Raw genomic sequence first — 15,827 nt, 5'->3', positions numbered from 1 at the left:
CCCAATGGGGAAGTCTAGCCCCACAGACCAGGAAGCCCTTTGCTTCTATGGGAACCCCCCTCAATCCTGTCTTCTGACCAGACCAAATCATTTTCTCCTTTAATATAAACATCCTCTTTATTTAAACATGGATAAAACTGGCATTTTCAAAGGAGTAACACCCTGCCTTATATATAACTCGAACCCTAAGGGGAAACAAAAAGATAAGACTAATTTTCTATGAAGTTTTATTCTCAAAATATAAAAAACCACCACACACAAAGAGACTTAAGATGTTCTCTCGCAGCACTTGCTTGCCTCAGTCCTAATGAAGACCAGACTCCCACACTAATGGACAAGTGCCTCCCTAGCTCTAAGTCACTTAAAGGAGGCAACCTCCTTGGCCACCTGACCACCAGGAGCTCTAACAGTTGATCTGGAGCCCAGATGCCAGGGTGAGTTTCTCAGTGGAATCTAATATTGCTAGAAGAGCTTTGCTTATGCAGCAAAAGACACAAACACATCGGCCTCTTCCCTTAGAACACATCCATCTCACATGCTCGGGGACTGCTGTGCAGGGACGCCTGGTGTGGCCTGGCGAGGCAGGGTATACATGGCCCCCAAGAACTGGTCTGCAATCCTTCCTGCTTCTCTCAGCCCACTCAGCAGAGCACCATGGACCGTGGCTGGGTAGTTACGGATTGTATGTTCTCCAGCAAAGAAGAGTCGTGGAATAGGCTATTGCAGGAAAAAAAATTAAGAGAAAATCAGCAGGCTGCAAATACGGCTTATTGTTGTGCTTGAACTGCCAAATTCCTATTGCCCTTTGAAGGCTCACTACCTGCCCTCCCCACCCCATTAATGGTCCATCATTCTCCCAAAAAGGGTCTCCCTTATCAGCAGGCATTCTCCTAGAACAAACAAAAGTAGAAATGGGGCCATAAAACTCCGCCCAGCCTTAGTTCTAGGGTGATGCTTAACTGCATCTGTGCTTATTTATCGGTTTAATTCTGGGGGATACCCAGTTGTAGAGCTTCCTTTGCCTAATGTATCCCCTACTAGAGGTGTAGTGTTCCCGACTACTCTGAACCAGAGAGAACACAGCACTTGTTCTCATTCTGGAACGCTTCTGCCTCTCAGCTTAGAGCAGGCCTTACTTACCACAGGGTCCTGAGAAACCCTGACTACTCATAAAGACGTTAGGTTATTTCTCAGGGGCATGTCCTGGAGGCCCCTAAGTAATTGGGATCCTGCAACAATCCTATGAGCCAGTACAAAATGGGGCACAATTAAAGATGGTTTTGTTTTTGTTTTTTAGGAACAAAAATCTGAATAAGGAAAAAGTAATTGGTTTTTACTCTGGACTCTTGCATTCTGAACACAAACTGTCTAGACTGACAAGGCCAACATGTAACAAATTAGACACAAATAATATTGCTCCTCCCTTTCCCTCTGCTCTTGGTTATCTGAAAGGGAGCAAGAGTCCAAGACTGACTAAAATCTAAAAAGAAAACCAGTGGCACTATTTTTACCCTGAAATCCTGGGATACTGGCCTGTTTCCAAATAAGCCCAGGTACAGTTTGCCAGTTTCTCACCTGTGGGGCACCTGGAATTGAGGGGCCAGGAGTGATTGGCTGAGCCATTAAGTCATAGTCATTTCCAGATGATCCTGCGGCTACATAGGAATAGGAGCCCCGGGCCCAGGGATCAGCACGCCAGCGAGACACCACAGTTTCCTTGGGCTAAAGGAGAAACCATGAGTGGAAGTTATTACTGGACACCAAGGACAAATCGGTCATTTCTGAAAGGTAGAAAAGCTGTGATGGGTGGGGATACAAGTGAGAGAAAGGCAACAGACACGAGAGTTAGCCAAGTGATGAATGCTGCTGCTATAAAATAAAAAAAATGCCTTCAGGCTGCAAGGAAGCCTCCAGATTGCCTTCTCAGCTATGAATCCAGAGATCTACCCAGGGATTGATCTCTATTCCCTTTTAAAATTCACATGAAGCATTAATACATGCCTTCTCTCAAAGGAATCATAAAGGACTAAAAGTGTTCAATGGACCTAAAGAAAGAATAACAGAAAAAAGTACCAAGAGATTCTCTTGAGACTTCCCTTGGGGAGTTGGCCACTTCGTCTGAAAGGTGGTTGGGGAATGGGGGTGGGGATGATTCCACACGTAGAGACAACAGACAACGCAAGCAAAGAAATGCGGCAAATAGCCTTCTCAATCCCCTGGCCCATGTACTGGGGGCTTTTCTCAATCCCATACTTAGGGCATGAACTCTAAACATTAGCATTAATGTAAACCCAGCACACAATTCTGGCTGAAACTGTCCTGACGAAGAATCTATGCTGCAACTCGAGACACATCAAACCCTGCTGTAGTCTAAACCCCAGATCCTCGCCTGCCCCCGCCCCTTACTTACTTACCTGGGGCACTGCACTGCTACCAAAAATCCCTTTGAGAATGGCCAGGCATCGGCCAACAATCACATCATCACTTATGTTTTCCATGATGCCAGCAGCTTCTCCTGCCACTAGTGCCAATAGTATTGGAGCTAGAGAAACAGAAAGGACAATTCCAGGGTTTTCCTACAGACTTTTCTCAAGTACCTCCTTATCAGGTCTCACATTATTCTTGGCTGTTTGAAATCTGATGACCAATAGACAGACATGCACCACTCATGCTAGACACATGTTTCTGAGCCAGCAACTTGAATCCTATCCCCAGAAGGGTGCTGGCAGACCATAGTGAAGTGTGACTCATGTACTTCACTGCTTATAACCTGGCAGAATACAGAAGTCCTGAAGATATAACTTCAGATCTTGCTATCAAGTGTCCCTATATTTAGGCACAAATTCTTAGACAACTCCATGACCAGGGCTGCATCCTCTCGGCTGTCATCCCAGGCCCTTCCATACTCATCATCACCCTTACTCACCCATTTCGTGACTCTGTGTGCAACAGGCTTATGTGATAGCCACAGTACTAGATGCTAGGGATATAAAAACTATAAACTAGACTATATACTCCAGAGATCAACAACAACAAAAATAATCATAGAGATAATTACAAACTGGGATAAAAGCTATGAAAACACAGAATATAGAGAAAAGAATACAAGGACATAATTTCATTTGAGGCAGTGGGAATACATGTGTCCTGGAAAGTCTCTTTGAAATAGTGACATTTGGGCCAAGCCCTGAAGCTGCGCAGAGTATGCCACGTTGGGAAGGAAGAGAAGGAGAAAAATAAAAGCGCCCCAGGCCCAGGGCACAGTACAATGCAGAGGACCCAAAGTAGAAGACACCATGGTACATTTTAGGATTCCAGGAGGGCAGACAAGTGTGCCTGGAGGCTGGGGAGGGCATGGACAATGAAGAAGCTGAGTAGAAAAGAAGGGTTAGATTATTCAGCCTTCATGATGGCCACGATAATGAAAGCCATCAAAAGAAAGAAGCGGGGATAGCAGTCAGTGGCTACTGGCAATTGAACAGGTATGAGGTAAGAGTGGCCTGGACTGGGAGGTAGGCAGTGGGAAGAAGTAAACAGGTCTGAGAGAGAGAGTGAGGCCCTGACAGGACTTGATGGCCTAGATCAGGAAAGAGAAAGAGCACTCAGCAGTTGTTGGAAACAAAGTGCTCAGGGAGCAAATGGCTCCTCTGTGGAGTTAGTGGCCCTGGCCATGTGAAGGATGTTCAGTACCAGGCAGTGAGGAGTGATGGAAAGAACCACGTGTCAGTCAAACTGGTTAACTGATGTGTCTGCATTGTCAAGGCCAGGCCTCCTGATACTGCTGCAAAGGAGAATGTCTTACATCCTTTTCTTGGAATGAGGTAAGATCTAAATATACTTCTTTTTTAAAAAAAAGCTCTATATAGAACTAAGAGCAACTCAATTACAGAAGAATGTAAAACAGGAGGTAGGAGTTTGATAAATACATTCTAGGGAAAGTGATCAAAGATTCAGGGGCAAGTCAGATACAAAAGCCTGAGAATGAGGAATACAAGTTTCCCTTTCCAGGAAGCTTCCCTGGGCCTGACCCCCTGGCTCAGTTGATTTCTTCTTCTATGTTTTCTCTTGCAGTGCCCTGGGCTTTCACTCTCACGCCTCCACTTCCTGCCCCGTTCTGAGGCTGCCAACCTCCTTACTGTATCCCCCACTAGGTTGTTAGCTCCTTGAAGGCAGGTATAATATTCCGAATTCTCTATTCCTATAAGGATGTAAAAAGATTAAAACTAGAAAGCCGTTACCTTTATAGAGGTTCCAGAAGAGGAACAGCTCACCCCTGCTGGCAGTCGTACTGCCAACATGTCCGAACAAATTGACACTTGGATCCCAGAATACCCGGTCAAAACACAACACGACCTATTGTAATAAAGGAGCACATAAGCTGGTGACAGCGCTCAGAGAACATGGCTTTAAGCACAGCTGTGCCTCAACAGGAAGTACTTCTTCCTCAGACCTTACTAAATAAGTTCCTTCTAATCCACTCTCAGTATAAGCCTAGAAATCCCTATTATAAATGTACTACTTAGGAAGACATTTAGCACTCTTTTTATAGGCTTGGGTTTGAGAAGTGACCCCCGAACACAGTCCTCATGGATACTTTATACATAATTAGGTACTAAAGTGAATGAACTGACAGGCCTCACCCTGATATCACAGAGTTGAGAGCCCAGCAAAATGTTCAAAAACGCAAACCTCTCTCCTCTCTAAGTGGAGGGCAATCAGACTGGTATTTGTACACTGGGTATGTAGAGAGGTACCTAGGGCAAGTTACCTTGTTAAGGTTGCCAAATCCCATCCTTTGGACTGCAGATGTTTTCCACTCAGGAAGAGGCGGCACAAACTGAACAGCTGGTGGCTGCTGCTTCAACACACCCAAGGGAAGGGTACAGAGGACTGCATCACACTTATAAATAAACGTCTGGCTCGTGGAGCGGGTATTCACCGCTATCACTTCACATCCTAGAGAGGTTAGAGGAAAAAGGCTTTATTGGTGATAAGGATGATACTGACAAGGGTATTGAACATTTAGCGCACAGTAGAATCTACACGCTATCTCAGTTAGTTCTTACTACAAGTCTGTGAAGTCAGTTCTGTTCATTTTCTACAAAAGAAAACCGAGGCAGAGGTGAAGTAACTTGTGTAAGGCCACACATGTAACAAGTGCCAGGATTTAAACCCAACAGTCAACTTCAGAGTCCTCGATCTCTACCACCATACTACCCTACCTTCCCGACTGATACACTGGGGATCTTTTGGACTAATAATAGGACCTTATCATTTACCAAAATTAAGTAAATTTAGACCAAAATTAAGAGTAAAATGCCTATCCCGATAGAACCAATACCTCTCCACTGTGGTTAGGCGCTCACTAAGGACCAAAAGAAGAATGATATCAGAAGACTGTGGTGCCGATCTAAGGGATGCAGCCTAAAACCACAGAGCATGCGATCCTTGAGAATACACGGTGATGCTTAGCTTGCCAGGATGTGAATGAGCTCAAAGCTGACCACAGAAAAGGTACTGAAAGTAAGTTAATGTACTTTTCCCTCATTTGTGTTCAATTTTTTCTTCAATAAATGCCTCTTTACATAATTTCTGAAAAATACAGAGAAAGCTCAAAATAAGTATGAGAGGAGGAGAGAAGATGGCGGAAGAGTAAGACGCGGAGATCACCTTCCTTCCCACAGATACAGTAGAAATACATCTACACGTGGAACTGCTCCTACAGAACACCCACTGAACACTGGCAGAAAACGTCCGACCTCCCAAAAGGCAAGAAACTCCCCCGGTACTTGGGTAGGGCAAAAGAAAAAAGAAATAACAGAGACAAAAGAATAGGGACGGCACCTGCACCAGTGGGAGGGAGCTGTGAAGGAGGAAAGATTTCCACACACTAGGAAGCCCCTTCGTGGGCAGAGACTGCGGGTGGCAGAGGGGGGAAGCTTCGGAGCCACGGAGGAAAGCACAGCCACAGGGGTGCGGAGGGCAAAGCGGAGAGATTCCCGCACGGAGGCTCGGGCTTCGGTCGGATCGCAGGGAGAGGACTGGGGTTGTCGGCGTGAACACAGCCTGAAGGGGTTAGTGCACCACAGCTAGCCGGGAGGGAGTCCGGGAAAAAGTCTGCAGCTGCCGAAGAGGCAAGAGACTTTTTCTTGCCTCTTTGTTTCCTGGTGCGCGAGGAGAGGGGATTCAGAGCGCCGCCTAAACGAACTTCAGAGACGGGCACGAGCCGCGGCTATCAGCGCGGATCCCACAGCAACAGGGGCGCAGAGGAAAAAAAACGGAGAGATTCCCGCACAGAGGCTCGGCGCCGAGCAGCACTCAGCAGCCCGAGAGGCTTGTCTGCTCACCCGCCGGGGCGGGCGGGGGCTGGGAGCTGAGGCTCGGGCTTCGGTCGGATCGCAGGGAGAGGACTGGGGTTGGCGGCGTGAACACAGCCTGAAGGGGTTAGTGCACCACAGCTGGCTGGGAGGGAGACCGGGAAAAAGTCTGCAGCTGCCAAAGAGGCAAGAGACTTTTTCTTGCCTCTTTGTTTCCTGGTGCGCGAGGAGAGGGGATTCAGAGCGCCGCCTAAATGAACTCCAGAGACTGGCGCGAGCCGCGGCTATCAGCGCGGACCCCAGAGACTGGCGCGAGACGCTGGGGCTGCTGCTGCTGCCTCCAAAAATCCTGTGTGCGAGCACAGGTCACTCTCCACACCACCCCTCCCGGGAGCCTGTGCAGCCCGCCACTGCCAGGGTCCCGTGATCCAGGGACAACTTCCCCGGGAGAACACACTGCGCGCCTCAGGCTGGTGCAACGTCACGCTGGCCTCTGACGCCGCAGGCTCGCCCCGCCTCCTCCGTACCGCTCCCTCCCCGCGGCCTGGGTGAGCCAGAGCCCCCGAAGCAGCTGCTCCTTTAACCCCGTCCTGTCTGGGCGGGGAACAGACGCCCTCAGGCGACCTACACGCAGAGGCGGGTCCAAATCCAAAGCTGATCCCCAGGAGCTGTGAGGACAGAGAAGAGAAGGGGAAATCTCTCCCAGCAGCCTCAGAAGCAGCGGATTAAAACTCCACAAACAACTTGATGTGCCTGCATCTGTTGAATACCTGAATAGACAACGAATCATCCCAAATTCAGGAGGTGGACTTTGGGAGCAGGATATATTAATTTTTCCCCTTTTCCTTTTTTTGTGAGTGTATATGTATATGCTTCTGGGTGAGATTTTGTCTGTATAGCTTTGCTTTATAATAGCTTTATTTTACTTCACTATATTATAGCCTCTTTCTTTCTATTTTTTCTCCCTTTTACTCTGAGCCGTGTGGACGAAAGGCTCTTGGTGCTCCAGCCAGGCATCAGGGCCGTGCCTCTGAGGTGGGAGAGCCAACTTCAGGACACTGGTCCACAAGAGACCTCCCAGCTCCACGTAATACCAAACGGCAAAAATCTCTCAGAGATCTCCATCTCAACATCAAGACCCAGCTTCACTCAACGACCAGCAAGCTACAGTGCTGGACACCCTATGCCAAACAACTAGCAAGACAGGAACACAGCCCCATCCATTAGCAGAGAGGCTGCCTAAAATCATAATAAGGCCACAGACACCCCAAAATACACCACCAGACGTGGACGTGCCCACCAGAAAGACAAGATCCAGCCTCAACCACCAGAACACAGGCACCAGTCCCCTCCACCAGGAAGCCTACACAACCCACTGAACCAACCTTAGCCACTGGGGACAGATACAAAAAACAACGGGAACTACGAACCTGCAGCCTGTGAAAAGGAGACCCCAAACACAGTAAGATAAGCAAAATGAGACGACAGAAAAACACACAGCAGATGAAGGAGCAGGGTCAAAACACACCAGGCTTAACAAATGAAGAGGAAACAGGTAGTCTACCTGAAAAAGAATTCAGAATAATGATAGTAAGGATGATCCAAAATCTTGGAAATAGAATAGACAAAATGCAAGAAACATTTAACAAGGACGTAGAAGAACTAAAGAGGAACCAAGCAATGATGAAAAACACAATAAATGAAATTAAAAATACTCTAGATGGGATCAATAGCAGAATAACTGAGGCAGAAGAAAGGATAAGTGACCTGGAAGATAAAATGGTGGAAATAACTACTGCAGAGCAGGATAAAGAAAAAAGAATGAAAAGAACTGAAGACAGTCTCAGAGACCTCAGGGACAACATTAAATGCACCAACATTCGAATTATAGGGGTCCCAGAAGAAGAAGAGAAAAAGAAAGGGACTGAGAAAATATTTGAAGAGATTATAGTTGAAAACTTCCCTAATATGGGAAAGGAAATAGTTAATCAAGTCCTGGAAGCACAGAGAGTCCCATACAGGATAAACCCAAGGAGAAACACACCAAGACACATATTAATCAAACTGTCAAAAATTAAATATAAGGAAAACATACTAAAGGCAGCAAGGGAAAAACAACAAATAACACACAAGGGAATCCCCATAAGGTTAACATCTGATCTTTCAGCAGAAACTCTGCAAGCCAGAAGGGAGTGGCAGGATATACTTAAAGTGATGAAGGAGAAAAACCTACAACCAAGATTACTCTACCCAGCAAGGATCTCATTCAGATGTGATGGAGAAATTAAAACCTTTACAGACAAGCAAAAGCTGAGAGAGTTCAGTACCACCAAACCAGCTTTACAACAAATGCTAAAGGAACTTCTCTAGGCAAGAAACACAAGAGAAGGAAAACACCTACAATAACAAACCCAAAACATTTAAGAAAATGGGAATAGGAACATACATATCGATAATTACCTTGAATGTAAATGGATTAAATGCTCCCACCAAAAGACACAGGCTGGCTGAATGGATACAAAAACAAGACCCGTATATATGCTGTCTACAAGAGACCCACTTCAGACCTAGAGACACATACAGACTGAAAGTGAGGGGATGGAAAAAGATATTCCATGCAAATGGAAATCAAAAGAAAGCTGGAGCAGCAATTCTCATATCAGACAAAATTTAAATAAATTTAAAATAAAGACTATTACAAGAGACAAAGAAGGACACTATATAATGATCAAGGGATCGATCCAAGAGGAAGGTATAACAATTGTAAATATTTACGCACCCAACATAGGAGCACCTCAATACATAAGGCAAATACTAACAGCCATTAAAGGGGAAATCGACAGCAATAGTAGTGATTGGTCTTTAGTAGGGGACTTTAACACCCCACTTTCACCAATGGACAGATCATCCAAAATGAAAATAAATAAGGAAACACAAGCTTTAAATGATACATTAAACAAGATGGACTTAATTGATATTTATAGGACATTCCACCCAAAAACAACAGAACACACATTTTTCTCAAGTGCTCATGGAACATTCTCCAGGATAGATCATATCTTGGGTCACAAATCAAGCCTTGGTAAATTTAAGAAAATTGAAATCGTATCAAGTATCTTTTCCGACCACAACGCTATGAGACTAGATATCAATTACAGAAAAAGATCTGTAAAAAATACAAACACATGGAGGCTACACAATACACTACTTAATAACGAAGTGATCACTGAAGAAATCAAAGGGGAAATCAAAAAATACCTAGAAACAAATGACAATGGAGATATGACGACCCAAAACCTATGGGACGCAGCAAAAGCAGTGCTAAGAGGGAAGTTTATAGCAATACAAGCCTACCTCAAGAAACAGGAAACATCTCGAATAAACAACCTAACCTTGCACCTAAAGCAATTAGAGAAAGAAGAACAAAAAAACCCCAAAGCCAGCAGAAGGAAAGAAATCATAAAGATCAGGTCAGAAATAAATGAAAAAGAAATGAAGGAAACAATAGCAAAAATCAGTGAAACTAAAAGCTGGTTCTTTGAGAAGATAAACAAAATTGATAAACCATTAGCCAGACTCATCAAGAGAAAAAGGGAGAAGACTCAGATCAATAGAATTAGAAATGAAAAAGGAGAAGTAACCACTGACACTGCAGAAATACAAAAGATCATGAGAGATTACTACAAGCAACTCTATGCCAATAAAATGGACAACCTGGAAGAAATGGACAGATTCTTAGAAATGCACAAACTGCCGAGACTGAACCAGGAAGAAATAGAAAATATGAACAGACCAATCACAAGCACTGAAATTGAAACTGTGATTAAAAACCTTCCAACAAACAAAAGCCCAGGACCAGATGGCTTCACAGGTGAATTCTATCAAACATTTAGAGACGAGCTAACACCTATCCTTCTCAAACTCTTCCAAAATATTGCAGAGGGAGGAACACTCCCAAACTCATTCTACGAGGCCACCATCACCCTGATACCAAAACCAGACAAAGATGTCACAAAGAAAGAAAACTACAGGCCAATATCACTGATGAACATAGATGCAAAAATCCTCAACAAAATACTAGCAAACAGAATCCAACAGCACATTAAAAGGATCATACACCATGATCAAGTGGGGTTTATCCCAGGAATGCAAGGATTCTTCAACATATGCAAATCAATCAATGTGATACACCATATTAACAAATTGAAGGAGAAAAACCATATGATCATCTCAATAGATGCAGAGAAAGCTTTCGACAAAATTCAACACCCATTTATGATAAAAGCCCTGCAGAAAGTAGGCATAGAGGGAACTTTCCTCAACATAATAAAGGCCATATATGACAAACCCACAGCCAACATTGTCCTCAATGGTGAAAAACTGAAACCATTTCCACTAAGATCAGGAACAAGACAAGGTTGCCCACTCTCACCACTATTATTCAACATAGTTTTGGAAGTGTTAGCCACAGCAATCAGAGAAGACAAAGAAATAAAAGGAATCCAAATCGGAAAAGAAGAAGTAAAGCTGTCACTATTTGCAGATGACATGATACTATACATAGAGAATCCTAAAGATGCTACCAGAAAACTCCTAGAGCTAATCAATGAATTTGGTAAAGTAGCAGGATACAAAATAAATGCACAGAAATCTCTTGCATTTCTATACACTAATGACGAAAAATCTGAAAGTGAAATTAAGAAAACACTCCCATTTACCATTGCAACAAAAAGAATAAAATATCTAGGAATAAACCTACCTAAGGAGACAAAAGACCTGTATGCAGAAAATTATAAGACACTGATGAAAGAAATTAAAGATGATACAAATAGATGGAGAGATATACCATGTTCCTGGATTGGAAGAATCAACATTGTGAAAATGACTCTACTACCCAAAGCAATCTACAGATTCAATGCAATCCCTATCAAACTACCACTGGCATTTTTCACAGGACTAGAACAAAAAATTTCACAATTTGTATGGAAACACAAAAGACCCCGAATAGCAAAAGCAATCTTGAGAACGAAAAATGGAGCTGGGGGAATCAGGCTCCCTGACTTCAGACTTTATTACAAAGCTTCAGTAATCAAGACAGTTTGGTACTGGCACAAAAACAGAAATATAGATCAATGGAACAGGATAGAAAGCCCAGAGATAAACCCGCACACATACGGTCACCTTATCTTTGATAAAGGAGGCAAGCATATACAGTGGAGAAAAGACAGCCTCTTCAATAAGTGGTGCTGGGAAAATTGGACAGGTACATGTAAAAGTATGAAATTAGAACACTCCCTGACACCACGCACAAAAATAAACTCAAAATGGATTAAAGACCTAAGTGTAAGGGCAGACACTATCAAACTCTTAGAGGAAAACATAGGCAGAACACTCTATGACATACATCACAGCAAGATTCTTTTTGACCCAGCTCCCAGAGAAATGGAAATAAGAACACAAATAAACAAATGGGACCTAATGAAACTTAAAAGCTTTTGCACAGCAAAGGAAACCATAAACAAGACCAAAAGACAACCATCAGAATGGGAGAAAATATTTGCAAATGAAGCAACTGACAAAGGATTAATCTCCAAGATTTACAAGCAGCTCATGCAGCTCAATAACAAAAAAACGAACAACCCAATCCAAAAATGGGCAGAAGACCTAAATAGACATTTCTCCAAAGAAGATATACAGATGGCCTACAGACACATGAAAGAATGCTCAACATCATTAATCATTAGAGAAATGCAAATCAAAACTACAATGAGATATCATCTCACACCGGTCAGAATGGCCATCATCAAAAAATCTAGAAACAATAAATGCTGGAGAGGGTGTGGAGGAAAGGGAACACTCTTGCACTGTTGGTGGGAATGTAAATTGATACAGCCACTATGGAGAACAGTATGGAGGTTCCTTAAAAAACTACAAATAGAACTACCATACGACCCAGCAATCCCACTACTGGGCATATACCCTGAGAAAACCATAGGTCAAAAAGAGTCATGTACCAAAATGTTCATTGCAGCTCTATTTACAATAGCCAGGACATGGAAGCAACCTAAATGTCCATCGACAGATGAATGGATAAAGAAGATGTGGCACATATATACAATGGAATATTACTCAGCCATAAAAAGAAATGAAATGGAGGTATTTGTAATGAGGTGGATGGAGTTAGAGTCTGTCATACAGAGTGAAGTAAGTCAGAAAGAGAAAAACAAATACAGTATGCTAACACATATGTACGGAATCTAAGGAAAAAAAAAAAAAAAAAGGCCATGAAGAGCCTAGTGGCAAGACGGGAATAAAGACACAGACCTACTAGAGAATGGACTTGAGGATATGGGGAGGGGGTGGGGTGAGATGTGACAGGGTAAGAGAGTGTCATGGACATATATACACTACCAAATGTAAAATAGATAACTAGTGGGAAGCAGCCGCATAGCACAGGGAGATCAGCTCGGTGCTTTGTGACCACCTAGAGGGGTGGGATGGGGAGGGTGGGAGGGAGGGAGATGCAAGAGGGAAGAGAAATGGGAACATACTGTATATGTATAACTGATTCACTTTGTTATAAAGCAGAAGCTAACACACCATTGTAAGGCAATTATACTTCAATAAAGATGTTTAAAAAAAAAAAAAATAAGTATGAGAGCTCCATACATGCCCATTTTCTGTGGCCACAGAACTAGGGAAAATGACACAAAAGCTAGTCTCACTGTTCTCCACCTGCCTGCAAATGGCTATTTAAGGCTGTAGATCTTCTCAACACCAGCAGCTAGGAGCTGCCTCTGAAGGGAAAGCTAAAATCAAAAACTCTTTCACTGGTTGTTAAAAAAATTATCTGTGGTGATCTCAGCAACTCTAGAAAAGGGGCCATGGAGGGCAAGACTGGTGGCCACATCTCCACTAGTCATGAGAGCCCTCAGAGAGGAGGGGTGACTAGCTTCGTTAAGGAGTTCAAGACTATTAATTCCAAAGGTGGGTGGATGATGGGCTCTCTGCACTCCACATGAAATGTACCCTGAAAGCAGCAATAATCAGCACAGAGCCTACTGCCATAGGAATCACAGGGCAATTCCATCTCTGAAGTCAACCTATCAGCAAAACTGCTCCCAGAACGAGAAACCAGCCTAAGCAGTTAGCCCACCTGAATACGAAAAGCCAAAGACCAAGATGCAGATGGTGAAATACAAGGGGTGGGTCCCACTGGAGTCCTAGGGGCCCAAATCCTGGTATTTAAGAGCATACTTAGCAAAATTAAATCCAAACTCCCTGGCTGTTTACTATAATACCAAACTAATATGCACAAACTGGAGACTCTAAAAATTGCCCCAATTTTCTGGTTTATACTATGATGGGGTCAGAGCCTCTAAAGGCTCTACAGCCTCAGTACTTTTGTAAATGCAAAATTTTAAATTCAGGAATCATAGTTTATGAGACATTCTATCAGGAAATGTACCTAAAATTTTTTCTGTAGGTCAAACTCAACAAAAGATCAGTACCATGTTTCAAAGTAAGAGATTTATCTTACCAGTAAAGACGTACCTGAAGCTGTGTAGCGAACCTGCCGAACTGCTGTATTCAGTTTAATGTCCAGGCCTTCTGCTAAAGCCACAGGCACACATGAGTAGCCATTCCTCACTGTCAGGTGGCTGCCAGTAAACTCAAAGTCATCATCCTAAAGAAGACAGAAAAGGACATATTTTCACACTTTCTTAATCTAACTTATGCCATTTATGTTGAGTCCTATAAAATAACACTGAAAAAACACCAGCTTGTGGAAAGTCAATATTCTAAGACAGAAATTAAAGAATAATCACGCAGTCTTCCACTACAGCTGACCCAGGAAACTAAAGGGAAAACGGAAAAAACGCCAGAATGTCGCTAATGACTATCTCTGGGCAGTGAGATTAGGGCAGTTTCTTTTTTTCTGTGATAGACTTTTTATCATCACAGTCCTACACCACCAAGTCCAGACTACCCATGGCGGGCAGGAGAGGGAAGGAAGCTTATTCAGTAAATTCAGATGATACCATAAATGTTTGTTTGGCTTTTGTATGCACTGTAGATGTGGTAGCATATCAGATTCACCATCCTAATTACATTTTCTTCTACATAACAGCAAAATCAGTTTTTATGGCTTAAACTTACAGGTTTTAAAGTTGAGGAAGACTTCCAAAACTAAAGTTGGTCAAACCAGACGAAGGTAATCTAGGATTATAAAGACTCGCCCAAGATAATCCATAAAGAAGTCAAGATTTGGCCTGGAAGAATTCCCAAAATGATTTCATGTCTTTGAATTTACTGAAAAATTTTCCAAATAGAGAAACTTTTGAAGGCTAGTTGATATTTCTAATTTCGTGAAACTCCTGGGGAAAACATACCACGATTCTTAGGAATTAGATAAACATATACTGGGTTGGTAGCACAACTCTCACTAACTTAGTGACTGACTCATTTGTTCCCCATATGGATCAGTTCACGTCACCTACATTCAAAATTTAATACGATTACAAATGAATACATATTGCAACATCAAATGATAGATCAGTGACTAGAGGTAATTTAGTATTTATATGAAAAACCATAAAGAAACTGGAAATTCTACAAGATTTGTACCACTAGCAAGTGCAATCCTTCCCATAATTCAAATTCTAAAGAATACCAGGACATAATCTGAAGATGAAGAAGTAAAAATAATTTTACTAGGAAAATGTATAATGAAAATGAAAATATGTAAGTAAAATATAACATTTACTTCTATACAATCTTAAGTCTGGCCAGAGTCTCAGATTTAGAGATTGGTCCATTCAGCATCTAAGAAACCTGGTAATTTCTCACCAGTTCAAAAGTAAATCACACTGAAACACTTAAGAATAATTTAACAAAAGATGTGTAAGACTGGTACACTGAGAACTATAAAGTATTGCTGAGATAAATTAAAGGAAACCTAAATAAATGGAGAGATATACCATGTTCAAGGATTAGAAGACTCACTATTAAGATGACAATCCCAGAAGGTATTTTTTTTGTAGAGACTGATAAGCTGATTCTAAAACTTTATAGAAGATCTAAAATAGTCAAAACACTTTCAAAAAAGAACAAAGATGAAGAACTTACACTTCCTGATTTCAAGATGTACTATAAAGCAACAGTAATCAAGACAGTGTGACAGTGGCATATGGATAGACAGATACTGAATGGAAGAACTGATTTTCAACAAAGGTGTCAAAACAAATAAAGAAAAAAGATGGTGCTAGAATAGTTAACTAGATAACCATATGGAAAAATATGAACCCTACCTCACCTCTCACTATACACAAAAATTTAACTCAAAATAGGTCATAGACCTAACATAAGAGCTAAGCTCACAAAACTTCAGGAAGAAAACAGGAGAAAATCTTTGCAGTCCCAGTTTAGACAAAGATTTTTCAGGACACAAAAAGCACAAAGCCTAAAAGAAAGAGTTGATAAACAGGACTTCATAAAATTAAAAACTTT

At 42.4% G+C, this 15,827-nt stretch overlaps 1 protein-coding gene across 2 annotated transcripts in view; it reads right to left on the bottom strand.

The window, feature by feature from the left end:
- Nucleotides 1-209: 209 nt before the first annotated feature.
- The window catches only part of KDM1A (lysine demethylase 1A), a 70,041-nt gene continuing 54,423 nt past the window's right edge, over nucleotides 210-15,827 (bottom strand). For both annotated transcript variants that reach the window (XM_068539119.1, XM_068539120.1), the window contains 6 exons: nucleotides 13,872-14,004; nucleotides 4,769-4,956; nucleotides 4,239-4,353; nucleotides 2,415-2,542; nucleotides 1,576-1,722; nucleotides 210-717 (listed from right to left, as the gene is read on the bottom strand). In XM_068539119.1, the coding sequence (XP_068395220.1) occupies nucleotides 532-717; nucleotides 1,576-1,722; nucleotides 2,415-2,542; nucleotides 4,239-4,353; nucleotides 4,769-4,956; nucleotides 13,872-14,004 (897 nt within the window). In that variant the 3' untranslated portion in view covers nucleotides 210-531. The remainder of the gene's footprint in view (nucleotides 718-1,575; nucleotides 1,723-2,414; nucleotides 2,543-4,238; nucleotides 4,354-4,768; nucleotides 4,957-13,871; nucleotides 14,005-15,827) is intronic.

This window comes from Eschrichtius robustus, chromosome 3, assembly GCF_028021215.1.
Source record: "Eschrichtius robustus isolate mEscRob2 chromosome 3, mEscRob2.pri, whole genome shotgun sequence".
Taxonomy (NCBI): Eukaryota; Metazoa; Chordata; class Mammalia; order Artiodactyla; family Eschrichtiidae; genus Eschrichtius; species Eschrichtius robustus.
The sequence above is the reverse complement of the archived record's forward strand: the minus strand, read 5'-3'. Positions and strand labels throughout refer to the sequence as shown.